The sequence below is a fragment of the Pteropus vampyrus genome, unplaced genomic scaffold (genome assembly GCF_000151845.1).
Source record: "Pteropus vampyrus isolate Shadow unplaced genomic scaffold, Pvam_2.0 Scaffold452, whole genome shotgun sequence".
Lineage (NCBI taxonomy): Eukaryota > Metazoa > Chordata > Mammalia > Chiroptera > Pteropodidae > Pteropus > Pteropus vampyrus.
Genome location: NW_011889233.1, coordinates 962,314 through 987,490, shown reverse-complemented (window position 1 = coordinate 987,490; position 25,177 = coordinate 962,314). Strand labels below are relative to the sequence as shown.

Below are 25,177 nucleotides of genomic sequence, written 5' to 3'. Positions count from 1 at the left end.
ATTATTATAAAGTAAAACATTCTCAAGCAAGTCCTTGGCTTCAGAAATAAAAAGCAAAAAAAGGACAGTAGTAGCTAACATTTATTGAGCATTTACTAGGAGCCAGGCACTGTTCGAATACCTTTAACTATTAACTTATTTAATATCTTCAATAATCCTGTGCTTTGGTCACTATTGTCATCATCACTTCCGTCTTGCCGATGATGAGGAAACAGAGGCCCAGAGGCCTTGCCCAAACAAGAAAGAGCAGTGCCAGGACTCTAACCCAGGCAATGCCACTCATGTTTTTTTTTTTTATCTGTCAGCACTACTGAGCATTAGTATAATTGGTCATTTTAAGACTAGGTCTTTTGCAAGCCAGGTGGACTCTGCACCACCAAACAAGGAAAATAAATGATATCAATTACCTAAAATACACAATCATAACAGTAGTACCTAACACTAAGTATTTGCAATGTGCCAGGTGTTGTTCTGAGTGCTTAAGATAAGTGACCTCACTTAAGCCTCACACATACTCTATGAGAATATTTATACTATTTTCCTCATTTTACAGGTGAGGAAATTGAGACATAGAAAAATTCCAAAGAGGAAGATTTTAAGGTTTAAGCCCAGGCAGTCTAGGTCCAGAGGCTGCGCTCTAACCCATATTGCTTACTGCCTCTCTGAAATTGCTATTGTTATTCCTCTATTTCAGGCGACTCCAATCCCCAGGCCGCACAGCAAGAGGTGAGCGGCTGGAGGGAGAGTCAAGTTTCATCTGTATTTGCAGCTGCTCCCCAGTGCGGGCTAGCATCACTGCCTCAGCTCCACCTCAGATCATCAGGCATTAGATTCCCATAGGGGGCACCAGTCCCTGGTGCCAAAAAGGTTGGGGATCACTCCTCTATTTTATATATAGTTCAGAGCTCCCAAGGCACTTTCAGGAGAAACATAGAAGATAAGGGCTATGAAGTACAGAGATTAAGGTGGGTGTCTGCTTTAGGCTGGGGTTGAGAATTGAGGGATGAAGAGCCAGCCAGGTAGACTGCAGCGAACAGCCCAAACGGAAGACTCACCAAACACAATGGCTTGGAGGTGGGCAAGAGCTTGGCGCCTGAGGAAAACAGAGAGCAGGACAGCGTGACTGAATCTTTTTGAGGGGATGGATGAGGGAGGTACGGCCAGAGAGGTGAGCAGGGGCCGCCTGACCAAGGTCTTTCAGCCAGGAGTGGGTGATATAATCAGAGTGCCGCAGGAAACCACAAGCAGGAACAAGATCCACCAGCAGCTACCAGTTATCCACCTTTTATTTGGACTCTGTGCTAAGCAGTCACACAATTTTATTTCTTCTTGCATCTCCATGGTACGGTTATTGTTATCTCTATATTATAAAAATAGACTTTGAGGCTCAAGGAGTTGGAGAACAATTTTTTAAATTGCTGCTGTGCTAATGGAATTTCCTCTGCCTACTCTAAAATCGCCCCCGTTGTTTCTGTGTCTTAGGACTTAGGGAACCGTTCTGTACGCCCTCCTCCCAAGCAGTGCTGCTGAGATTTTACAAATATTACATCCCTCCAAAATTTAGGGTGGCAATATGGAATAAGAATCCCATCTTGGTAAGGGAGAAGGAAAGATAAGGCAGGAAGTGAGAGAAGGCGGGGTACAGCTTAGGAAAAGTTGGGACAAGTAGGACACAGGACGCTAAAGACCCAGTGGGGGAGAGGTCAACAACAGTGGGAGGGTCCAGAGTGACGTTTAAAGATTGAAGGAATAAACATGCAAGAGGGCGGGACTAGGAGATTAGAACTAAAAGGCCCTCCAAGGGCTGAGGGTGGAGCCAGAGGTTAAAAGGTGGGGCTAGGAATGACTGATGGCACCCGAAAGAGGACATGGGTAAAGGGCGGGGCTTAGGAACAGCGGGGAAGAGCTGCCTGAGGGGAAAAAGCCGAGAGCTCATAGGCGGGGCCAAAGATCTACTGGCAGGACCAGGGGAGGGCAGGGCAAGAAGCTCCTCACCCGGTTCTGCACCGTATCCTCGGGCGCCGTGGGGAGTCGGGTCCGTCGCCGGAGGCAGAGCGCTGGAGCGGGGGGCGGGGAGGACTGGCCCCTCCGCGCTGGAACCCCCGCCATGACGGATGGCAGCTTCTCGACTGCATCGTTCCGCGCGTAGCCTCCGGGCCCCAAGGTCGCCATCGTCGAGCCGGAGCCGGGCGACCGTTACTCAACCACCGCCACGACCCACTTGAATAACGAACAGCCGCGGGAAAGCCGGCGCCACTGCCCATTGGATGTGGTAGCCGCCGGTCTGGCCAATCTCCGGGCTGCCCAGAGGCACTTTTGGCCAATGAGAGCTAAGAGGCGGAAAGGGGTGTCTGGCGGGGAGGAGCCACAGCTAGTCTACGGGTGGTCGATCGAGCATGGCTGCGTTTTCTATCCAGTCTGTGTTTTCATCATTCACTGAAATATAGTGGTTTTAACTTTTACGTGGCTAAGACCAAAGCCGCCTCGTCTCGCTTTCTGCTGCCGCCCCAGTGGCGGTCGAAAGAGACTGACGAGTTGGCTCAGGCTCCGAAACGCTGTGACTCAACCTAACCCCAAAATCGTGTAGCTAGAAGCGGTATTCGCTTCTTCCCCGCTCACCGCGTGACCAGGGCGTAGCTGTGGTACCGCGGAAGGGCGGGTAATACGCAGGCGCTCTCTTCCCGCGGCACGTGAGATGAGGCACTGCTGGCCCTCTCGTGAGGCAGGCGGAGAGCGCGCGGGCCGGGCGAGGTTCGGCGGCTCCTAGCGACGTACGAAGTGCGGCTGAAGACCGGACAAAATTCAGCGCGGCTGGACAGCCATGCTCAAGCACTGCTGTGCTCCGAACTGTTCCAATAGTGCCAGCCGGCTAGGTGCTGACAACCGCCCTGTGAGCTTCTACAAGTGAGCGCAAGCGCGGGGCGGGGCTTGCAGGGAGGCAGGGCCCTGTGGGGGCGGGGCCAGAGGATAAATACAACTGTCTGGGACCTGGTCCAGCTTGCAGGTCTGTGTACAAGCAGGTTTAGCAGGTTAAAGAGACGGTATCTCAGCATTTCACCAGCAAGCACGGCACATACAAAGGTGCAGATGTGTGAAACAGCAGAGCTAGCCAATTAACTACAGTTAGTGAACAGGGCGGGCAGAAGAAGGGGAGTGCTGTGTAGGGAAAAATAAGGTTGAGCCAGTATCTGTAAGAGCCTTCAGCTGTCAACGCGCCATTCCCATGAATTTGAGGCATCTCAAACTCAAAACATCTGAAACCGGGCTCCTGATCTTGTCTGCCTCAAAACCTTGCACAACTTTTCCTGTCTCAGTTAATAGCTTATTCCATCCTTCCTGTTGTTCAGGCTAGAAATCTTAGAGTCATCTTTACCTCTTCTCTTTCCTCTCACTTGAGAAAGTAAAAATTAGCTCGAACTGTAAAAACAAAAACAAAAAAACTGCATCCCCATTTATTTGGCTGGAATAACAGACACGGAAAAAAGCCAGATAAAGAGTTAATAGGAAAAATATTTCTATATTTTTCTCAGGGACATGCTGCAGATGTAAAGTGACACAGCTCCCCTTCTTTTAGTGACCACTGCATTCTTACTAGGAAACTTTGTTCTCTAAAATCATAGATTATCACAAACTTTGCTCTTTGAAGTTATATCAGTAAGAATGAAACATCTCACTTATAACGCCTGGGGGAGTTAAGTCGCTTTGACACAGAGAAGCAGCCTCTATTTACAATCCAGGTGCAGAGCTTTGGGTAAGGCATTTCTGGACACAGTGTTCCACATCTATCTAAACTTTATTGCTTCCAAGGGGACAGGACCTTGGGCCCACTTCATAATCCAGACTTGATATTTATTCCCTTACACACAGTTCTACTTTGCTTTGACCCTATCCACTTTTATTTACATCTCATATAAATATCACCCTTCTCCTAAATAATATGTCTTTTCCTTTGTTTGGTGAGACACCCCACAGTACCTCTGGTATGCAGTCTCCCTCATTGCTGTGGTAAATAAACCTGACGTTGTCGGACTACAGGTTTGTTAGTCTAACAGGGCCAGGACACAAGAGTATATGCTGTTGGCTCTCCCTTCCCTTTAAAATCTAACTAGAATTGACCACTTCTAACTTCCTTCTCTGCCCCACCCTATTCCTAGCCATCATCACCTGCCACCTGCACTATTTTAGTAGCCTCTTTGTTGGTCAACCTGCTTCCACAGTTTGTTCCCCACATGCAGTCACAGGGAACCAGTGAACACCTGAGTCAGATCAGGGCCCTCCTCTGCTCAGATCCCTCTCCTGGCTTCCATTTCACTCTATAAAAGACAAGAAGGTAAGGCTAAAGTAGGCAGTAAGCAGGCCTATAAAGCCCTACAGGAACTAGATCCCCAATACTGGCATGACCTCATCTCTCTCCTGCCCCTTACTCACTCTGTTGCAGTGTCATTGGCCTACTTGATGCTCCTCTAGCACACCAGGAACATCGTTGCCCAGGGCCTTTGCTTGTGCTGTTCCCCCTTTCTGGAAAGTTCTTCCCTTTGTGATCACTACTCTATATAAAATGATAACCCTCTCCCAGATACTATCTGTCTCCTGCTTTATTTTTCCCTTTAACGTCGCTAACTGGCATACCACATATTGTCTCCCACACTAGACTGTCAGCTCCATGAAGGTGAGGATTTTTGTCTGTCTTATTCTCTTTTGTGTCCCCCACGCCTAGAACAGTGCCTGGCACATAATGGGTGCTCAGTGCATATCTACTGGATGAATTCAATGAATGCATTTCAAATGGGCTCCCCAGGAAACCCAGCAGTCCAGGTTCCTTGAGCGACCCTGGTACAGGGTAGGAGGATTGCAGAGGAGTCTTTAAACCTAAATCAGTGTGTCTAGATTTGCTTTTTAAAATATATCACTCTGGCACCATTTGTTAATTCAGCAACTCTGAGTGTCTCCTGGAGTTAGCAAGCCCCTGCTGAATACAAATCTTGTCCCTGACAGATCTTGTTCCTGCCCTGAAAGAACTCACTGATAGGTGAGGGGTCAAAATTGAAGAACTGAATACACAATTTGGGCATCATCCATAATCCTTTTCTTTAGTACCATCGCCCCCAATCTAGTGCATTAACTCATCCTTTGACTCTACCCTCCAAACACATTCCTATCCTGCAACAATCACAACAAAACCCCTAACACCTTTACAATGCAGTTATAAATGCAAATGGGAAAATCTTAATTAAACTAGTAGGAAATAAGAAAAAGAAAACTCATGTTCCCAGTCTGACAACTTCTCACCTCTGCTGTCATAGCATAGTCCAGGTTGCCATCATCTCTTAATGAGACACTGTTATAGCTGTTTGCTGATCTCCCTGCTTTCACTCTTACCTCCCTTACAACAACATACTTACTTAGACATCACTCACTGTTTGCCAGGCTCTGTTCTAAGTGTTTACATATAATAATGAGAAGAACAATGACAACTGTACATAGTAGCCAGATGACTTTATAAAAATCAGTTTATGCCTGTGTTATGTAAGTCCCACCAGTGGCTGTCAGGCTGTTTCTCAAACAGGCTAATCCATTTCCGCCTCAAATCCCACCCCTGAGTCAGTCTTGCAGAAGCCACTTAACTGAGAATTGGGTGAGGAGCAGTTTCTCAAGGAGATTCAGGAGAGGGCATGGATGCCAGGTAGGAACAAGGTGAAACAAATCGAGGGAAGTGGCTCCCAGGGAATAACTTAAAAGCCTGCCCAACAGCCAAAGGAAACAGTTCTGTTTTAGGCCCCTTCAGGAACAAATGACAGTCATCTCTGATGGAGGAGGGGAATTGCATCTGGTTGGCAGTAACAAAGTCCTGAAATAATAGTAGCTTAAAGAAATTATGGGGTGTGTAGGAATCAGCATGGTTAAGTTATGTTGCAGTAACAAACTCACAAAATCTCAGTGGCTTACTATAACAAAGGTTTATTTCTTGTTCACCCTATGTCCTTTGCAGGTCATTTGTGGCCTTACTTTATACTTTCTTAATTGGGGATTCAGGCTAAAGGAGATGCCTTTACATGGAATATTGCTGGTGTTGTGGGAGGGGGAGAAGAAAAAGTGGAGAGAATCATCAGTAGCTCCTGGCAAATTATACATTTAGAAGTGGCCCATTGTCACTTTTACTCCTTTGGTCAAAATAAGTATATGGCAAGCCTCGGATTAATGGAATGAAGATGTGTAATTTTCATGTGGGAAAGGGCAGCAAGTATTTTGAACAATGATACAGTCTACCACAGGATTTATCTTTCCATCATATAAAACAAGTATGGAGGTTGACAGACCAGCACCGGCGTGGAGGCTCCCACAGTCATCAGGGATGAGGATCCTATCTTTCTGCTCTGTCATCCTTAGCCGGCCATTTCCATCTAAGATGGCTGTGTGTCACAGCCATCATACTCTACCATTCCTAGTAGGAAGAAAAGGGAAGGGAGGAAGAGCAAAAGGAATTCAACTCTAAAATGAGTCATCCCCTTTTACAAAGTCTTCCCAGAAATCCCACCCAATTTTGGGTTCTTTATCATTGGTCTGGGAAATGTAGTCATTTAGGGGGATCTTTAACCGCCTGAAGAAATTTTGAGTTATGTTATTAAGGAAGAAAAGAACTTCTAGCAGTTATAGGTAAGATGACCAACGAAACTAAAATATTCCATAAAAAAGGAGGACACTGGCTGACCACTTAAGACGGATATTTAGAGAGGGCTATTGCCAATTATAAATGTTGCCGTCTAGAGGAACAAAAGAGAATAACAAGACCAAATTAGAAAGAAATGGGTTTTTTTTGTTGTTGAGGTTGTTGTGTTTTTTGTTTTTTTAGTGATATTCATTTTCCTCCTTTGCCCCAGAGCTGCTCTGATTCCATTTGAGAACCCCTTTGCATTTAAAGTGCCATCCCAGATGTTTCACATAACTTGAAAGTATTCATTGGCCAAGACTTAGTTATGTGGTCTCACCTAGCGGCAAAGGAACATGGGAAACAGTCTTTTAGCACGGCATATTATGGCCTCAATAAATTTGGAGTTTTGTTACTAAGGAAAAGGAGGAGAGTGGATAAGGAGTAATCAGTTGGAAGTCTTGGCCCCAGAGGGGTTGAGAAGTGCTTCTGCAAGAGATTTCCTGTATGTGTACAGGCAAAATGGGGCTGGTGAGAGCATTTGGATTCCACACTGAGTCTAAAAGGACTGCAGCAGCCAGAGTTCCTGGCTGTGGGCCTTGGGGTTCTGGTCTACGGGTGCCATCGGGTGTCACAGCTCTTTTCTGAGTCAGCTCTTCCGTTCTCTTTCTCCAGCTGCTCCCTCCTTTCTCTGTCTGCCTTTTGCCTGAGAAATCTTGCTCCCATCTCTGTCCATCTCGTCCACCTCCTCTCCACTGGTGGCCTCTTTATTTTTATTTTTTTATGTGTCCTTCCCTGTGTTTCTCTATGCAAATACAAGCAAATCTGAATATATGTGCTTATTTCCTTCTTTATTATTGTACTAGTTTCCTATGGCTTCTGTAACAAACTTGGTGGCTTTAAACAACAGGGATTATTCTCTCACAGTCTATGTCAGTTTTACTGAGCCAAAATCAAAGTGCTGGCAGGGCTGCATTCCCTGGGAGGCTCTAGGGAAGAGTCTGTTCATTGCTTCTTCCAGTTTCTGGTGTCCACAGGCATTCCTTGGCTCACTCCACTCTCTGCCTCCATGGTCACATCACTTTCTATTCTTTTGTCGTAATTTCTTCTGCCTCCTTCTTTAAGGGAATGCATTTAAGGCCAACCTGGATGATGAGCTAGGATAATTTCCCCATCTCAAGATCCTTAATCCTATTTTTTGTCACAAAACATAATATTCATAGGTTCTAGGGACATAGATATCTTTTGGAGACCATGATTCAGCCTACCACAATAACTAAAAGCTAGTATATTCTATTTGGAACCTTGTGTATTTCACAGAGTATATGCCTAACAATAGCGTGTCAGTTCCCAGAGTGCTTCCACAGTCTATTTTAGAGCTGTTTAGTACTCTTTCGTGTACATGTGTCTGAGTTTATTTACCCTTTCTCCTATAGATGGTATTGTCCCCCCACTCTCTAATACTTCTACTCTTCCTTTTTAACAAAGAGAGCAGGCCTCATAGCCCTCAGCAAGTGAAGGTATCCCAGTGTTTTTATGGTTCACTTCTATTTATGGAATTGATACTGGTTTTCCATTTGCAATTTTGTGTAAAGTTTCTCTTTCAGATATCTTTAACACTTGAATTTGGTCAGTTTTAAGAAAAATATTAAGTCAAAGGTGGGATGTGGATGACTGACTGTAATAGTTATGCTGCATAGCAAACTATCCCAAAATTTAGCAGCTTAAAATAAATCTGTTTCTGGGAGCAGCCACAAGACAGACTGGCCAGAACTTAATCATGTGGCCACCTCTGACTGCAAATGAAGCTGGAGAACGAGGTTTTTATTGTGGATAGCCTTGAACCCAGGTCTAAATAGAAAATGTATTCCTTTATAGATTTTGGGGACAAGTGGCACCAAGGCGGTTAGGAGTGGTGGGGGCTCCCCTAGAGGCTGCTTTATCAGATAATCCCTACCCACTCCCACTGGGAAAGCTTTTATTTAGTTCATTTTTTAAAAAAACTCTTTTCAGTTTTAATTTTTAATTGTGGTGAAATACACAGAAACAAAATCTACTGTCTTAACTATTTTTAACTGTACAGTTCTGTAGTATTAAGTATATTCATATTATTGTGCAGCCAATCTCCAGAACTTTTTTTATCTTGCAAAACAGAAACTCTATACTCACTGAACAACTCCCAGTTTCCCCCTCTCCCTGGCTCCTGGCAACCACCAATCTAGATTCTGTTTCCATGAATCCGAATACTCTAGATACTTCATATAAGTGAAATCCTATAGTATTTGTTTTTTTGTGTGTACGACTGGCTAATTTCACTTACTATAATGTCCAAAGTTTTATCCATGTTGTAGCCGAATAATACTTAATTGTATGTATATACCACATTTTGATAATTCATCCATATGTTAATGGACACTGGGTTTCGTCCACCTTTTGGCTATTGCAGATAATGCTGTTATGAACATGAGTCTGCAAATATCTCTTCAACACCCTGCTTTTATTTCGTTTGGGTCTGTATCCAGAAGTGGAATTGCTAGATCAAATGGTACTTCTGTTTTTTATTTTTTGAGGAACCGCTATACTGTTTTCATAGAGGCTGCTTCATTTTACATTTCCAAACAGTGCACAGGGTTCCACATCCTCGCCAACACTTGTTATTTTCTGTTTTTTTTTATTTTATAGTAGCCATTCTAATGGTTACGAAGTGATATCTTGTGGTTTTGATTGGCATTTTCCTAATGATTAGTGACATTAAGCATCTTTTCATATGCTGATTGGCCATTTGTATATTTCCTTTGGAGAAATGTCTGTTCACGTTCTTTGCCCATTTTTAAAGGAGCTAATTGTTTTTGTTGTTGTCTAAAAACTTTAACAGGAGTTTTCAAACATACACAAAAAATAGAGTTGTATAAATGAATCCTCATGTATCCATCACTCAGTTTTACCAGTTGTCAACATTTTGCCAGTCTTTTTCATCCACCTTTCTCCCTCATACACCTTTAATGCAGTATTTTAAAGTAAATTCTAGACTTTAGGTCTTGTACCCATAAATATTTCAGAATGCTTTTCTAACAGGTGTCTATTTTTAAAGCATAAATAACAATTATCTCACCTAGCAAAGTTAATTTCTCATAATTATCTAACATCTAATTCAAGTTCAGTTTTCCACAACTATGTTAAAATGTCTTTTTACAGAGTAGTTTGTTGCAAAACGAGGTTCGCATCCTGCATTTGGGTTGCTATTTCTTAAATCTCTTTTAATCTATAACCACCCTACTCCATTCCACCATGAATGTAGAATCTCCCACATTCTAGAGTTGTCCGATTTTATAAACTGCTCCCTCAGTTTCATGTGGAGAAACAGACTGTGGCAGGGAGTGGCAGTGGGCAGGGAGAACAGGAAGGAGGCTGCTGCAAAAACCATCTCCAGAAAAGGATGGAGGCTGAATGGGATGAGCAGCAGAGGTGGGAGAGGCAGGTTGATGCTGGGTGTTTAAAAGGTGGAGCGGAAGAATGCAATATGGGTAGGAGGTAGAGAGAGTTTGAGTGGGATGCAGAGGTTTGGAGTCCAGGGAGCTCTGGGTGGGAGTGTTCTCAGGGAGTAGTGGGGTTGGACCTGATATGGCGACCCCCTCACCTGGCAGGTACCCACTGAAGGATGGACCCCAGCTGCAGGCCTGGCTGCGGCACATGGGCTGTGAGCACTGGGTGCCCAGTTGCCACCAGCACCTGTGCAGCGAGCACTTCACACCCTCCTGCTCCCAGTGGCGCTGCGGTATACGCTACTTGCGAGTGGATGCAGTGCCCTCCATCTTTTCTGGGGCACCAACAGTCAAGGTAAGCACTGGGAGGTCTCGCTGCTGGAGGCTGACCATGTCCCCCAACCACACCCCCCCCCCCCCCCACCCCCCCCCCACCTCCCACGTTCCCCACCTAGGAAATTACCTGTGGAATCTGATCCCTAGCCCTCATCTCCTGAGGGAAGTCCCTCCTAGAGACTGACCCTTAGCCATCCCCTTCGGAGGGAAGTTCTCTCCTAAAGTCTAGCCTTACCTGAGGGAAGTCCTCCTTGGAGTCTGGCCTTCCCCCAAGTCTTCCCTCCTGAAGAAATCCCCTTGGAGTCTGCTCTCCACCCCATGCCTTGTCTTCCAGAAGCAATGGAGTCCTTGAAGCTACACAAAAAGCCTCTGCCTCCGCAGGAGGCCTCGTTCCTGTCTCTGGGCCCAGCTGTCAGGGCACCTGGCCCTATGCACCCGGTGATGCTGGGACCAGCATCCGGACACCTGGAGGCCACGGCTGCCAAGTTCCTGTTCCCCTTGATTATTTCGCAGGCTCCTGCAGGGCCACGCCCTGGAGTCCCCGCCAAGCACCCCCAGGCTGGACTAGGCTCGGCCCTGGGAGTGCTCCAGTCCAGCAGCAGGCGCAGAGGCTACAGCAGTGCCAGGAACGGCAGCGGGTGCAGCTTAGGGCTCTAGAAGAGCTGGCACAGCAGCTGTGCAGGGAGAGCCTGGTGGCGCAGGCCTGCGGGGGCCTGCTGCACAGGGTGAGTGCTGCCTGTCCAGCCCACACAGCATGTGTGTTTTCATTTAAGCTACAGCATAATATTTAAAAATCAGAACATTTGACCCATTTTCAAATTTCTGGCTTTTCTTGGGGAAAAAAAAAAAATAAATCTGGCAATGCCAAGCAACTATTGGGTCAGATGAGTAGCTGTTTCATTTATTAATATTTAAGGAGCCCTTACTCTCTGCCAGACAGTTAATAACTTACTGAAAACTCACTATGATTTTGATACTTGTCCCCATTTTCCAGATGAAAAAACTGAGGCACAGAATGATATGGTAACTTGCCAAAAGTCAGGCAGCCAGTAACTACCCAGAGCCAGGATTCAAACCACATTCTGGCCCTAGAGGAGGTCCGCCTGTGCCCTTCTCTTGGAGAGTCCCTGGCCCCTATAGAGCTTGAATTTGCAACCCTTCTACTCGAGTCCCCCATACCCTATCTAATCCCTTTTGCCACTCTATTTTACTGTTGAGTATTTTGAGAGTGGGGAGGGGTTCATGTCTTTAAAATTCAAAGTTTGACCAGGCTTTTTCTCTGCTTAAAACCCCAAGGCCAAGCTTGAGGTCCCAGGGCTCTGGCCTTTCCTGGTTTCAGAAAGAGGCCCCACAGTACCTCTGAGCTAAGGTGTCTCAACCTGACAGCCAAGGAGTTGGACATGGCCCACAGATATTGTCTGTATGACTTCAACAATGCGTAAAATAATTTCTGGTCTTTCCTGAAGGCTCAGCAGATCTAGCAGCACTGGGTTCATATTCCCAGTTAGTAGAAGTCAGCTGGAGCTGCAATGTGGCTGCCCCTGGAGGCTTTATACTTGATACCATGGCCTGAATCATGCTGGGGTACTAGAGGGACATACAGTGGGGCAAGGACAAAGCTCAGGCTCAGGCCTGGGGCTCTTCATGAAGCCTGACAGGGCCCCTGGACTTAGCGCTTTTCTCTGCCTCCCCTTCCCAACTCGATCCCTGTGTCTTGATCTCCTCTTTCCTCCACATTCATCTTTGTCTTTCTATCCCCAATCTCTTCTCTCATTTATCTCTCCCTTTCCCCATGTCTCTTCATCTGAATCTTTCTGTGTCCCCCATATGTATGTCCTGTCTCTCTTACCCTACATTTCTCCTGTCCCCTGCATCTCTCTCCGTTTCCCTATACCTCTTTGCTCCCCCACGAATGCCACTCTGGCTCTCATATCTGTTTCCCTGTTTCTTCATCTTTCTCTACCCACATGTCTCTGTTTCCTGATACCTCCCTCCCACCTTGGCCACCCTGTTCCTCATCATTCTCCCCTTCTTCCCTCCCCCCATGCCCCTGTCTTATCCATCTCTACCACTTATTTGCCTGGGACTACCCAGCTCTTTGGACCTGAGGAATCCCAAGTCTTCACCATCATCTGTGGAGAACCTGACATAGTTGTGGTCCTTGCCCAAGGTCCTGCACCTCCCATACTGGATGCCAAGCCTGAGCTCCTGGATACTCAGATCACCAGTGCATAAGGACCAGGACAGATAATGTCACCGGACAGATGACAGAAGACGGGAAGAGACTGATCACATAAGGGCTTGGCCCAATTCCACCACCCACCCTGTGGCATAGCAGTGCCTCCTTCAAGGGCCTGGTTCCCATCACCCCTTTCCAGGGACCCCATCCTAAGTTTCAAAAACTTAGGGCCAAGATGGGCCGAAGACTCCCATCAGTCCTGATTCCCCTGGGTACCAGGTGCCTGCCATCCTCGGCTCAAATCTTTGCAGTCAGTAAAACAGCCTCAGAGCAGAGCAAGGGTTGTTTGCAGACAGTTGTACCTGCTTCTGAAGAGCCCCTCAAACCCCTTGCCAAGGCTGGTGCTGAGCTCAGAATACATACAGCAAGTAAACACAGCAGACAAAATCCTGCCCTCATGGTGCTCATATTCTGCTTGAGTAGAAGACGTACTAGTAACCTAATAAACAAGATAATTTCAGATTCCGATAAGTGCTATAAAGACTGAATGAAATTGTAATGAAGCAGGGGTAGTGGTGGCGATGAAGAGGAATTTCTAAGGAGACAACGTTTGAGCAGAGACCTGGATGATGAGAAGGAGCCGGGCTGGAAGGCATGTGGGCTGGATGTTCCAGGGAGAAGAACAGCCCCTGCAAATGTCCAACATCTAGGGTGTCAGCTGGAGGAGGGCAGTATTGCTATGGTGAAAACTGAAGCAGGGAGGAAAGTGTGTGGGTGTGGTGGGGTGTGTGCAATTGTAGAGCAGAGGAGGTCTCACTGAAAAGGCACCAAGAAGTAAAAACCTAAAAGGGGAAATAGGAAACCTGGTGGCTGGGGGAGGAGCATTTCAGGCAGAGAAGGAAAAGGCTATGCAAAGGTCCTGGGGTGAGGAAGAGCAAGGATTCCAGTGTGGTTTGAGTAGAGTGAATGAGGGGGAAGTGAGAGGTGATATTGGAGAGATACATGGGAAACTTCACATGGGGCTTGTGGTTGAGAACACTGGCTCGTACCTCGAGTAAGGTGCAGCAAGCAGATGCCTGTGAGTGAAGGACAGCCTTGATATGATGGGTGCTAAGACCCTCTGGCTGCATATAGGGGGAAGGGAGGAGCAGGGAGAACAAGAAAGAGGCTGCTGCCACAGTCCAGGTGGAAGAGGATGAAGGATGGACCAGGATGAGGGCCTGGGGTGGGTGGTGAGGGATAAAATTCTGGAAATATTTTGGAGATGGAGCTATTGACCCTGCCCAATAGAAGGATGAGCGGGGAGAGGGGGTTGAAGACAGTCACCCAACCCTATTCAGGCTGGGGTTATTGTGGGCAGTGCAGGCCACAGCCAGGCAAGTGTGAAAACCAAGCCAGGTTGATGGATCCAGGAATGCCTGGCCCCTGGGTTGGCTACAGGAGGCCTTTCTGGGGAAGATATAGTTCTGAGAGCGTTGGAGGGATCCATTGGCAGATCTGTCCTCTAGACACTGCTACTGCCATGTATCATGGTGATTAAAAGCCCAGATTATAGCCAGGCTGCCTGGTTTCAAATCTTCACTCCATCATGTGATTGCTGTGTGCCCTTGGGCAAATGGCTTAACTTCTCTGGGCCTGGTAATTGCTGTATGAGCAGTATGTGATGATAATGTCGAATGACGACTATAATGCTAGAAATCATCCCTCTGAGACATCTCTTATATAAGGCGAACATAGAAAAGGGGTCAGGTCTGAGATCTCAGAGAAAACACCCATCACCACCAACATCGAGATGCCTGCCCTAAGTGACCTGGTTTGCAGGCCTGTTACAGGAAAGGCTCCATCACATGCGTGGGGGTAGGGGTCAAAAAGAATTGTGCTGGCTTTCCCATCCCTCTCTTTTTGCCCTTGTTTATGCTTCATTTCTCGTCTTCTATGTCTGTCTCACTCACATTCTTCCTCGTGTCCACCTCTTCTCCCCATCCTCGGTGTCTAACCTCTTTCTCAGCCTTTTCATCAATGCGAGCAGCCTGCCAGTATCTCCTCCCCCGCTCCTTGTTAAGGGGAACACGCATGCGCCTTCAGCGCCCCTCCCTCTCCATCCCCATCCCCCTTCGGCGTCTGGGCCTCGTTCCCTTCTCTCTCTCTCTCTCTCTCTCTCCCTCTCCCTTTCTCTCTCTCCCTTCCTCTCACCCACCACTTCCCCCGATACTGACACCCTGTTATTCCAGTCCCCTCAGTCTCAGCTTTGGTCTCCAGCCCCATCTGCCCAAGGTAAGATGGATAGAGGGGAGGCCCGCAGAGAAGGGGAGGAGCGAAGCATCCTGCATCCCGAGATAAACAAACCTTGGGAGGGGGCGGCCTGGACTCAGGGGACTGACGTGAGAGAATAATGGGGGCTGGGCCTAGGGGAAGTGATAAGCTCTGGGCCCACGTATCAGGGTCCTCTGATAGGTAACGGGTGTGCTTATGATTGCCCCAAATCCAGAGCTGGGGACGTGGAGCCCTGGGAGCTCCTATGGGCTGGGATCCCAGAGCTTATGGGGTGCCTTCTTTAGCTCACCTCTGCCTCCAGGATTTGCCTGAGGGCCGCCCCCAACTCTGCACTTGCCCCCCGGGGCCCACTGAGGACCATGACTAAGACAGATCCAGCCCCAATGGCCCCACCGCTCCGGGGGGAGGAAGAGGAGGAGGAGGAGGAGGATGAGCCTGTTCCGGAGGCCCCCAGCCCCACCCAAGAGCGCCGGCAGAAGCCTGTTGTGCACCCCTCGGCACCTGCCCCCCTGCCCAAGGACTACGGTAACCAGTCTCCCCACCCTAGAATCTGGCCCGGAGCCTTGGATGGCCAGGGGATTGGGCCGAGCTCTGCTGGTGGTGATGGTGGGAGGTATTTGAAGGTGGTCACAAGGAGTCTTAGCTGCTGAGTCCTTGGATTCCACTCCCCTTTCATTCATTTATTCATTCATTCACCCACTGGAGAATGGAATTGGAATGATTCTAATCTTTGGCTCATGATGTATTATTCATTCATTTAGTCTTTCAACAAATATTTGTTGAAAGCCTGATTTGGACCTGGCTCTGTGCTAGGAGCTGGGAGCACAGCATGGAGTAAGACAGACCCAGCCTTTGCCCTGAACTCATAGGCCTCACTAATGACCATACAAATAAGTATAAAAATATAAATATATAATTATAAGACATGACAAGAATTGTGTTTGCCAGAATGGGATGCTGTAAGAGCTTCAGAAGACATGGTTTCTCTGAGGAGGTAACACTTGAGGGAGACCTAAGGATAAGTTGGGGGTTAACCAGGGAAGAGATGGGGGAAAGGGGCCCCAGGAGCGGTAACCACAGGAGTAAAGGCTCTGAGGTAGGAGGGTGCGGGACTGAGAGGGTGGCCTCTTGGAGAGACTGAAAATAATCATTCACCAATATTTATCCATTGCTACTTTTCTGTGACAAGCCTTTTTCTGGGTGATAAAGATTTTACGGTGAGCAGTCCAGCGTGATCCCTGCTCCCATGAGAGAAGAGACTGAATAATGAACAGATAAATAAATCAGATAAGTTACAATCAGAGCAAGTGCTATGAAAGAAATAAAAGATGAAAATATAATAGATAATAGATAACGGCCAGAGGACAGCAACTTGAAACAGAGAGGTCAGGGTGGGTCTTTCTGATGAGGTGGGTTTAGGCTGAGACCCAGAGCATGAGGAGGAATCAACCATAGGAGAGCTAGAGAAAGAGAGTTCCAGGCAGAGAGCAGCAAGTGCAGAGGCCCTAGGGCAGGACTGAGCTTGGGACACAAAGAAGCTCTGTAGCTGCAACTAGGGAGTGATCAGAGTTGAGGTGAGAGGTTGGCAATGGCTAGATCTGGAAGGACCTTAAAGGCCACAGTGAGGACTTTGGATATATTCTACGTGTAATGGAGAGCATTTGAGGAGATGTTTAAAATAAAGGAGTGGCTGGTCTGATTTATGTTTAAAAGCTCCCTCTGGCTACAGAATAGAGAGGGTGGGGCTCAGTCAGAGGAGGCTCTTAGAAGACATTGACTGTGAGGTTCAGAAACTAGGCACCAGGTTCAGAGAGTAGGCGTTGCCAAGATAGGGCAAGAGGGCTGGTATCTTTGGACATGTCGCCCACTAGAGGTGGATCAGAGAGGCAAGAAGTTGACCTCAGTCTGGGTGTCCAGGGCAGTGGGTCCACCCGGGGAAACTGGAAAACCTTCGAAAATGCAGCTGGATATGGCAGAGGCCTTTGGCCTGGTGGGAAGTCGAAGGATCTGGGCTGCCCCACCCCCCTCCTCCAGGAATGCTGCTAGTAGAACAAGCAGGATTGGGTACAGAAGGTGAAGAAAGCTGGAAATTTGGTCCAGGGCAGAGAGAGTGCTAAGGTGGACTCTAAGAGGAACTCACGTATTTGTTTATTAAATTTGCACATTAATTCAGCAGAGATTGACTGAACACCTACTGCATGCCAGGTTTTGTGCCGGGTCTTGGGGATAAGAGAGGGACCAAGGCAGAATGGGAGCATAGTACTTTTATCCTAGTGAGGGAGACAAGTGAGAAAATAAGAAAAAGAAGAAAAAAAAAGAGGGAAGAAGAGAGGAAAAGAGGGAAGGATAAAGGAAGGGAGGGAAGTATAAACAAGTTATGTTAGGTAGCGATATGTGCTGTGATTAAAGAAATAAAAAAGGGTAGCAGATGGAGAAGGGCAGAGGTACTGATTTAGATAGGGTGGTCGGGGAGGCCTCTCTGAAGAGGTGATGTTTGAGCAAAGACCTGCAAAGTCTTGAGAAGATGTGAGGGAAGATTGTCCCAGGCGAGAAAAACAGCAAGTGCAAGGCCCCTAAGACAGGAATTTGCCTGATGTGTTGGAGAGAAGGAGGCCAGTGTGGCTGGAGGGGAATGAGTGGGAAGGTAAGGGTAGAGAATAGACAAGGCCAGTTCGTATAGGACCTGTGGGTGGTGGGGAGGACTGTGGTCTATATTCGAAGTGGGATGGGAATCAGGGCAGGGTTCTGAGCCAAAGGGGCTGTTTTGTGATGGGTTTTTAAAGAAGCACACAGGCTGATTCCTGGAGACATCGATGGGGGCACTTCCCTGGGCTCTGTAACATCTGGTCGTTCATTTACTCATTCATTCAATGTGCACTGAGTTCCTGCCATGTGCCAGGCTCTGTGCTGGGTGCTGATGTTACTACAGAGAGCAGTGCTCCTCAGAGTCTAATGGGGGGAGATGGAAGTCCCTCTGGGCACCACCTTGGCTGGTTACAGGATGAATCCTAACCATGCATACGTTTTATGTGGATGATACAGCATTTGAAAAATTGGGGAGATTTTTTTATAAACCAGGATTTGTGGGTTTTAATTAATTTTTTTTTTACTCTGGAGATTTGGCCAAAGTATGCCCATACTCGTCCAGGGCAACAGTGGGTTAGAGCAGTAGCAGCCTCCTTGGGAAGGCAGACTCGAGGGTGCTACACTCCTTACCACACAGTTGTTCCAAGGTGTGGTATGGGAATTGTCTGTGGGAATTGTCCAGTCTTCCAATTTTTCAAGACATACTGGGCATCCAGATTTTTATGTGAAACCTTCTGACTTTGAAACCTCATGCTGACCACATGGAATACGCCTATGGCCTATGCGCCACCAGTTTGAGACCCTGCATTTGGAAGAGTTTTAAAAGACAAAAACCTGGAGGTCCCCTACATTAGGATGGAAGGAGAGGGTCAGCTTGCCTGGGGTGACCTTGGCCCTCTCGCTTCCTCAGCCTTCACCTTCTTTGATCCCAATGACCCGGCGTGCCAGGAGATTCTGTTTGACCCACAGACCACTGTCCCTGAGCTGTTCGCCATTGTGCGCCAGTGGGTGCCCCAAGTCCAGCACAAAATTGATGTCATCGGCAATGAGGTAAAAAATACTGGGAAGCCAGGGAAGGAGAGGATGGGTTCCCTCGCGTGTTTGGGTAAGCGCCCCTTTTCCTCTGGTACTCCCAGATTCTGCGTCGAGGCTGCCATGTGAATGATCGTGATGGGCTGACCGACATGACATTGCTCCATTATGCGTGCAAGGCTGGGGCCCACGGAGTCGGTAAGAGTCTGGACCCCCAAACCATGTGCCCCAAAACCTAGGCCCCCAGACTCAACACCCTCAAAATCACCCAGAACCTTGGTCCCCAGTTCCCCATCCTGAACCTGCAGACTGATATCCCAAAGTGCAGTCCTGAGTCCCAGGGCTCTGGAGGAGGGCATGCAAGCTGACCTGGGCTGTCACACAGGGGACCCCGCAGCGGCAGTGCGCCTGTCACAGCAGCTGCTGGCGCTGGGCGCTGATGTGACCCTGCGCAGCCGCTGGACCAACATGAACGCGCTGCACTACGCAGCCTATTTTGATGTGCCCGACCTTGTGCGTGTGCTGCTGAAGGGCACACGGCCTCGAGGTGAGGGGGGCGTCTTGGCTAGGGAGGTGGGGCAGGATCCAGTGAGGGAGGAAGCCTGGAAGTAGAAGGAGGGTGCCCAGGGTTTTGGGGGAGGGGACGTGAAGTGAAGGAGGGATGCCAAGTGATAGGGCCAAACACGCCTGGCCGGGCTGGGAGAGGGGACCAGACTGAGGAGATCCTGGGAATCTGGAGGTAGGAGGTGTGGGAGATGGGGCTCAGTGGTCTATGACCTGTTCAGGAGGGGAGTGGCTGAGAAGGGAGGGCGAGGGTTCTGCGGGAGCACTGAGGCTTGCGGGTTACGAGATGGACTTCTGCAAGCTGGAAGGTAGAGGGGTGTCCCGGGTGCTAAGGGTGCTCACCTGGATCTCTCCTCTTGCCTACCTTCCAGTGGTGAACTCTACATGCAGTGACTTCAACCACGGCTCAGCCCTGCACATTGCTGCCTCCAACCTGTGCCTGGGTGCAGCCAAATGTTTGCTGGAGCACGGTGCCAACCCAGCACTTCGGGTATTGCCACGCCAGCACAGCACTGTCATCTTCCTTCTCCTTCCTACCGCCCCCCCCCATTCCTTTCTAGGCCAACAGGCCTCTGCAGAGGATGAGGGGGGTCCTGATTGCTTGCATCTCTAGCAGCTCTTAAAATATGAAAATCATCTGTACATTTCAACAAATGTAATAATGGCCGACATTTACTTAGTATTCATGATACGACAGGTGAACTGCATCATAAACACTAGTGTACAATAGGGAAACTGAGGCAAAGAGTGTGCATGATTTGTGCAGGGTTATCCAGGGTTATCCAGGGTTATCTTCTTTCAGTCCTGACTGATTGTGTGGCTGTATATAGATGGCATTTCGAGATCATGAAGAAAGTCAGATTGATGAGGAGAGGGCTGTGCCTCACATAAGCCCACAATATGATCTCTGACCCCAACCCATCCATTTCCAAATCCTGTTGCCAAGACCAATTACTCTGCAGCATCCCAGGCACAGATAACTTGGGGTGACACCTGTGCCCTGAGGCCCTGCCTCTCTTCCTTCCCTATTGGCTCAGTTGCACCCCTGGCCCATTATTTTTAATGTTCGTGTCTCACATGTTCCCATTCCTGGCCTGGGGTCTCTGGGCATGACCGATAGCACTTAAGTGTAACCTTCATTCCCTGTTGGCCCCAACGGTAGTCCTACCCCCATTACTTGACATCCCCAGCCTTAGATCTCAGGAGTGGACTTCCCTGGGGACGTGGTTTGTACTTTAATGTCCCAACGCTTCTTATTCCCATGTTGGCCCAAAGTGTGACCTAGTCCCACCTCTGCTTCACCTAGACCTGGGGGCTTGGGGCATGGGCTCGGTTGGGGTACAGCCGGTGCTGCTGAGTCCTCACCCTCTCTCTTCCCATTGATCTCCAGAACCGAAAGGGACAGGTGCCAGCGGAGGTGGTCCCAGACCCCATGGACATGTCCTTGGACAAGGCGGAGGCGGCGCTGGTGGCCAAGGAGCTACGAACGCTGCTGGAGGAAGCTGTGCCACTCTCCTGTGCCCTCCCCAAGGTCACGCTACCCAACTATGACAACGTCCCGGGCAATCTCATGCTCAGCGCACTGGGCCTGCGCCTGGGAGATCGTGTGCTGCTGGATGGCCAGAAGGTCAGGGTGTTCTTCAGACTTTGTACTGGACAGGGCAGCTCTATAACAGTCCTATAAGGTGGGCGTGATTTCTGTTCCTATTTTGCAGATGAGGACATTGAGGCACAGTGAAGTTAAGTTGTATAGCTAGTTAATGGTGATGTTTGAGCTGAGATTTGAGCCTGGGGCTCCCTGTGCCAGTGATCTATCATGGCCTCCCAAGGCGCCCCCAAGCCATGTCCTCTCTTATTTCCTCAGACAGGCACACTGCGGTTCTGTGGGACCACGGAGTTCGCCAGTGGCCAATGGGTTGGCGTGGAGCTGGATGAACCTGAGGGCAAGAATGATGGCAGTGTTGGGGGTGTCCGGTATTTCATCTGCCCTCCCAAGCAGGGTCAGTCCTACTTGGGGCCCAAAAGGAGTGCTGGTGGGGTCCACTTAGTAGTTCTGATGTTGCTGTCTGGGTAATGGGGGCAGGGGGATGATGGTAGGGCAGAGGGCATAGGGCAGAGACTTGGACAACTCACAGCCCAGGCTCTGTCCCCCCAGGTCTCTTTGCATCTGTGTCCAAGATCTCTAAGGCAGTAGATGCACCTCCTTCATCTGTCACCTCCACACCTCGGACTCCCCGGATGGATTTTTCCCGTGTCACTGGCAAGGGCCGCAGGGAACACAAAGGTCAGAGGGGGAGCCTAGGGGCGAGGAGAGCCAGTCTTGGGTAGGCCAGCTTCTGTGACTCCTCAGGCCCAAACTCCCTAATTTTAGAGGATGATCTCTGAGCTCCTGACTTCTGTGATTCAACTTCTCCTTTGACTTAGTACTGGCCCCATCTAGTTCTTGGGAGGACCTGTGGGTTCCCTGCCTTCTATGACTTAGTTTACCTTCAGGCCCAAAAGCTTTCCCCCAGTTTTAGGGAAGAATATTTGGGGTTCCTGGCTTTAGTGACTTGAGTTAGCCTCAGACTCAACTCCCGCCTGCATTTTAAAAGGACAAGTTCTGGGTTCCTGACTTCTGTGACTCAGTTTTTCCTTTGGCCCAAATATCCTCAGCTTTTGAGAAAGGATTTTTGGGTTCTCGTGGTTCTTGACTCAGTTTGTCCTCAGGCCTAAAGCTTCCCCCTGCAAGTTCTCTAGCAGCTGGGATTGTTTCCTTCCAAGCTCAGAACCCTGCAGTTCTGGGAAAGACTATGGGATTCTTCTGATTGGAGCCAGGAGTTTCTGCCTGGGGGCTTTCTGGTGGCATGGGGTTCCCAGGGCTGGTGTCTGGGAGCCCCATTCCCACTCCCATACCCTCCATTCTCAGGCAAGAAGAAACCCCCGTCATCCCCATCTCTGGGTAGCCTGCAGCAGCGTGAGGGAGCCAAGGCTGAGGTTGGAGACCAAGTCCTTGTAGCAGGCCAGAAGCAAGGGGTTGTGCGCTTCTATGGGAAGACAGACTTTGCCCCAGGTGAGGATGGGGATGTGGGCTGTGGGCCAGGCAGGGCCTCGAGGCATCCTGACACACTTCTGCTTCAGGTTACTGGTATGGCATTGAGCTAGACCAGCCCACGGGCAAGCATGATGGCTCTGTCTTCGGCGTCCGGTACTTCACCTGCCCCTCAAGACATGGAGTCTTTGCACCAGCATCGCGAATTCAGAAGTGAGCCCAAACTCTGACCTTAACCCAAGGCACCATCCAAACACTGATGCCCTCTCAGATGTCTCCTCCTCTTGGATCAGTAGGACAGTGTGGATACCCACCCCCACACCCGAACTCTTTTTGTGTGGGCCCCCTGTCCCCAGCTCCAGGTCAGGCCTTGACTTCTATGTCTCTGACTCCTCCCACTCCTTGTGTCTCCCCAGGATTGGTGGATCCACTGACCCCCCTGGGGACAATGTTGGAGCCAAAAAAGTACATCAAGTGACAAGTGAGTTGGGGGCTACAGTGTGGGGAGGAGTGTGGGTTTGAGGATAGGAGGAAGGGTCATGCTATAGACTACTGACAGAATCTCCAGCATCTAACTGGGGACACAGGGTCCAGGAAAATGATGAAATAGGATCCCAAAGAGGACAGGTGCTGTGGGATATGGGGATGTTAACGGCAAGGCTTTGGGTAGGCACTGGGGACATGGGTAGCTATTGGGAGACACAAAATATTATTGAAAAAAGAGGTCCAGACAGGTATTGAGAACGTAGGGTCCAGGAGTCTGGGTGAGTATTGAGGGCACAAGTGGGTCTATGATCCCCTCACCCGAGACCCTGCCCTTCCCTTCAGTGACGCAACCCAAACGCACCTTCACGACAGTCCGGACCCCGAAGGACATCGCATCAGAGAACTCAATCTCCAGGTTTGTAGCCAACCTCTGCCCACTCTCCTCTGGGATATTGAGGAAGAGGTTTCCACAGGCCATTGGACACAGGGATCTGGAGTTCTGGTTGGGGCTGGAAATAGAGGTTAGGAAAACTTGTGACTAGTTTGCTTACCCAGAAACAGTCTCTAAGGAGTGAGGCCCTGCACTGAATTCTGGAGACTTCAACTTTAAAGGGGCAGGTCAAGGAGGCAGAATACCCTCCACAGGAGCCTGAGAAGGCACAGCCAGAGAGGTAGAAGCAGAATCCAGCAAGACCACCTGGGGAGAGCTGAGGGAGATAGACCCGGATGTTCCCACCCCTGCATTAGGGGTTGACACAGTTCTCCTTTCCAGATTGCTCTTCTGCTGCTGGTTTCCCTGGATGCTGAGGGCGGAGATGCAGTCTTAGAGGCCCTGGACACCCATCAGAGAAGACAGCCCCCTCTAGCAACTCCTGACGCAAGAAGCCCCCAAGTCACCCTGAAATAGATATCCCTAGTAACACATCCAGAATAGAGACCCCCATTAGCCAGCCCTTAATCACTGAGGCCCCATTATTAACAGATTCCCCCATGAGAACCCCCCAAATACAGACCCCATGTTCCCCAGAGATTCCCAGAGTGTAGCACCTTCAGGTTAGTCCCTATTCTCAACCCCTCAGAGCAGAGCCCCATTAACAGATTTCCCCATCACCCTAAATGAAGGTGACTTTCTCCACGTCAGTGGATCATAACCCTCTCTCATTAAAAAAAGACCCCCTCCCATCAGGTCCCCTTGAAATAAACACAGGTCACACCTCCAGAGCAACAGAGTTACAAACCTTTATGTCACTATCCCACATTTAACGACAATTTCCTCAAGATGTTGTGATCCCCCATGGTCACCCAAAAATCTTAATACTGCAATCAGAGACCCCCCTCCATTAACAAAGACCTCCTGTTGAGAGGTAACCTAAGAAGAGACTCACATTAACCAGCCCACCGTCACCTCCAATTTACGGACACCAAAACAGTCCTGGAAATGCTAATTACAGGACCCCCAAGTCTTCCTACCCTCTGCACCCTCAAGAAACCCCCAGTGCCTTGTATGAAGCCCATCCTACATGGCCCACAGCCCATGTGCTGGCCAGGTTCCCAGAAAATTCTCTATTTTTTAAGTAATAACTTCCCCCTTTGGGGAACCCCAAAATATGGAGCCCCTTTCTGAGACTGGGTAATCCCAAATCCCAGGGTACATGTCCCAAACTTCCCTGAGACCCCAAATCCTATAGCCCCTAGAAGACCCCATAGCCCTAATTCCCAGGGCCCCCAAGCCATGGAATTCTCAATTCCCCAGGGAATCCCAAATTTAAAATTCCAATCCCAAGCCCCCAGGAAACCTGAGTGACAGAGGTCCTTGTTCCTGGGATGGAGGAGACTGCAGTTAGGACATGCATCCCGGGCTCCTAGAGCATCTCCAGCCCTAGGAGACCCTAAACAGGAAGGCCCATCCCTGGAAACCGGAGGACCTCAATGCCCTGAGTCACGGATCTTGAGACACCCAAATTCCAAGAGCCCAGCCCCAAGGGAACCCCAAATCCTAAAGCCTCTATCTCTAATACACATAGGACCCCAAGGCCTTGAGGGGGATCCCAAATCCTGGAGGCCCCGTTTTAATCTACGTTCTGGTCACAGGTCCAAAACACCAAATCTGAGTCACTAGCCCCAAAGGACTTCACATCACTCTGGCCAGACCAACGGCCTGAGGGAGACCTTGAAGGCCCCGGAAGTCCAGGGCAGACCTGGGGCCCGGACTACCAAGGACAGCTCACGACTGCCCCTTCACTGCATGTCCCTGAACTCAGCATGATCCCTGCGCCCTTCAATAAAGACGTTTCTATGGCTTCTCTGTGTCGGGCCGGTGTTTGAGGAGTTATGTCCCTGCCTCCATACTCTTGCTGGGGGAGGATGGGAGAGGAAGTCCTTTCCTCAGTCTCGCCTCCCGGCAGCATGAGTATCAGATCGTCTAGCCTGCGGGAAATCCAACAGTCTGGTCTCCTTCCTGCAGTTGCCACGGCTGCCCCTTCCCATCTGGGCTCCCGCTCTGCAGCGTGAACAGGTTTCGTTCTGGAGCTCTGATTGGTCGGTGCTAGAAGATGACAGGT

At 49.1% G+C, this 25,177-nt stretch overlaps 3 protein-coding genes across 9 annotated transcripts in view; 2 read left to right on the top strand and 1 right to left on the bottom strand.

Annotated features, from left to right (window-relative positions):
* WDR62 (WD repeat domain 62) overlaps window positions 1–2,818 on the bottom strand; it is a 42,941-nt gene extending 40,123 nt beyond the window's left edge. For 2 of the 5 annotated variants that reach the window (XM_023524178.1, XM_023524177.1), the window contains exon 1: window positions 1,996–2,818. In XM_023524178.1, coding sequence (XP_023379946.1) covers window positions 1,996–2,172 — 177 coding nt within the window. In that variant the 5' untranslated portion in view covers window positions 2,173–2,818. The remainder of the gene's footprint in view (window positions 1–1,995) is intronic. The other 3 variants (XM_023524176.1, XM_011381832.2, XM_011381833.2) reach the window with 3 other exon arrangements.
* Window positions 2,774–13,169, top strand: THAP8 (THAP domain containing 8). Its single transcript, XM_023524232.1, is given in 6 exon segments — window positions 2,774–2,904; window positions 10,291–10,483; window positions 10,846–11,055; window positions 11,058–11,193; window positions 11,238–11,244; window positions 12,555–13,169. Coding segments are annotated over 6 exon segments (774 nt in total). The 5' UTR covers window positions 2,774–2,821; the 3' UTR covers window positions 12,700–13,169.
* CLIP3 (CAP-Gly domain containing linker protein 3) lies at window positions 11,062–24,917 on the top strand. Of its 3 annotated transcripts, none has more exons than XM_011381836.2 (14): window positions 11,062–11,189; window positions 15,219–15,442; window positions 18,414–18,553; window positions 18,640–18,733; window positions 18,921–19,082; window positions 19,471–19,589; window positions 20,490–20,726; window positions 20,964–21,099; window positions 21,255–21,383; window positions 22,008–22,151; window positions 22,220–22,343; window positions 22,547–22,611; window positions 22,959–23,031; window positions 23,389–24,917. In XM_011381836.2, exons 2-14 carry the CDS (start codon window positions 15,277–15,279, stop codon window positions 23,441–23,443), a joined length of 1,644 nt encoding a protein of 547 aa, XP_011380138.1. In that variant the 5' UTR covers window positions 11,062–11,189; window positions 15,219–15,276; the 3' UTR covers window positions 23,444–24,917. The 3 variants fall into 3 exon arrangements, with proteins under 3 accessions (XP_011380138.1, XP_023379948.1, XP_011380137.1); XM_023524180.1 differs by lacking the exon at window positions 11,062–11,189 and adding an exon at window positions 13,918–14,917 and having other exon boundaries at window positions 15,202–15,442; XM_011381835.2 differs by lacking the exon at window positions 11,062–11,189 and adding an exon at window positions 13,919–14,917.
* Window positions 24,918–25,177: the final 260 nt, after the last annotated feature.

Coding starts and splice junctions, on each gene's coding strand:
- CLIP3 (XM_023524180.1), top strand. CDS start 14,558: ATGCTTCATTTCTCGTCTTCTATGTCTGTCTCACTCACATTCTTCCTC. Junction 19,083..19,470: donor GAAGGGCACACGGCCTCGAG/GTGAGGGGGGCG, acceptor CCTACCTTCCAG/TGGTGAACTCTACATGCAGT. Junction 20,727..20,963: donor TGCTGCTGGATGGCCAGAAG/GTCAGGGTGTTC, acceptor TTATTTCCTCAG/ACAGGCACACTGCGGTTCTG.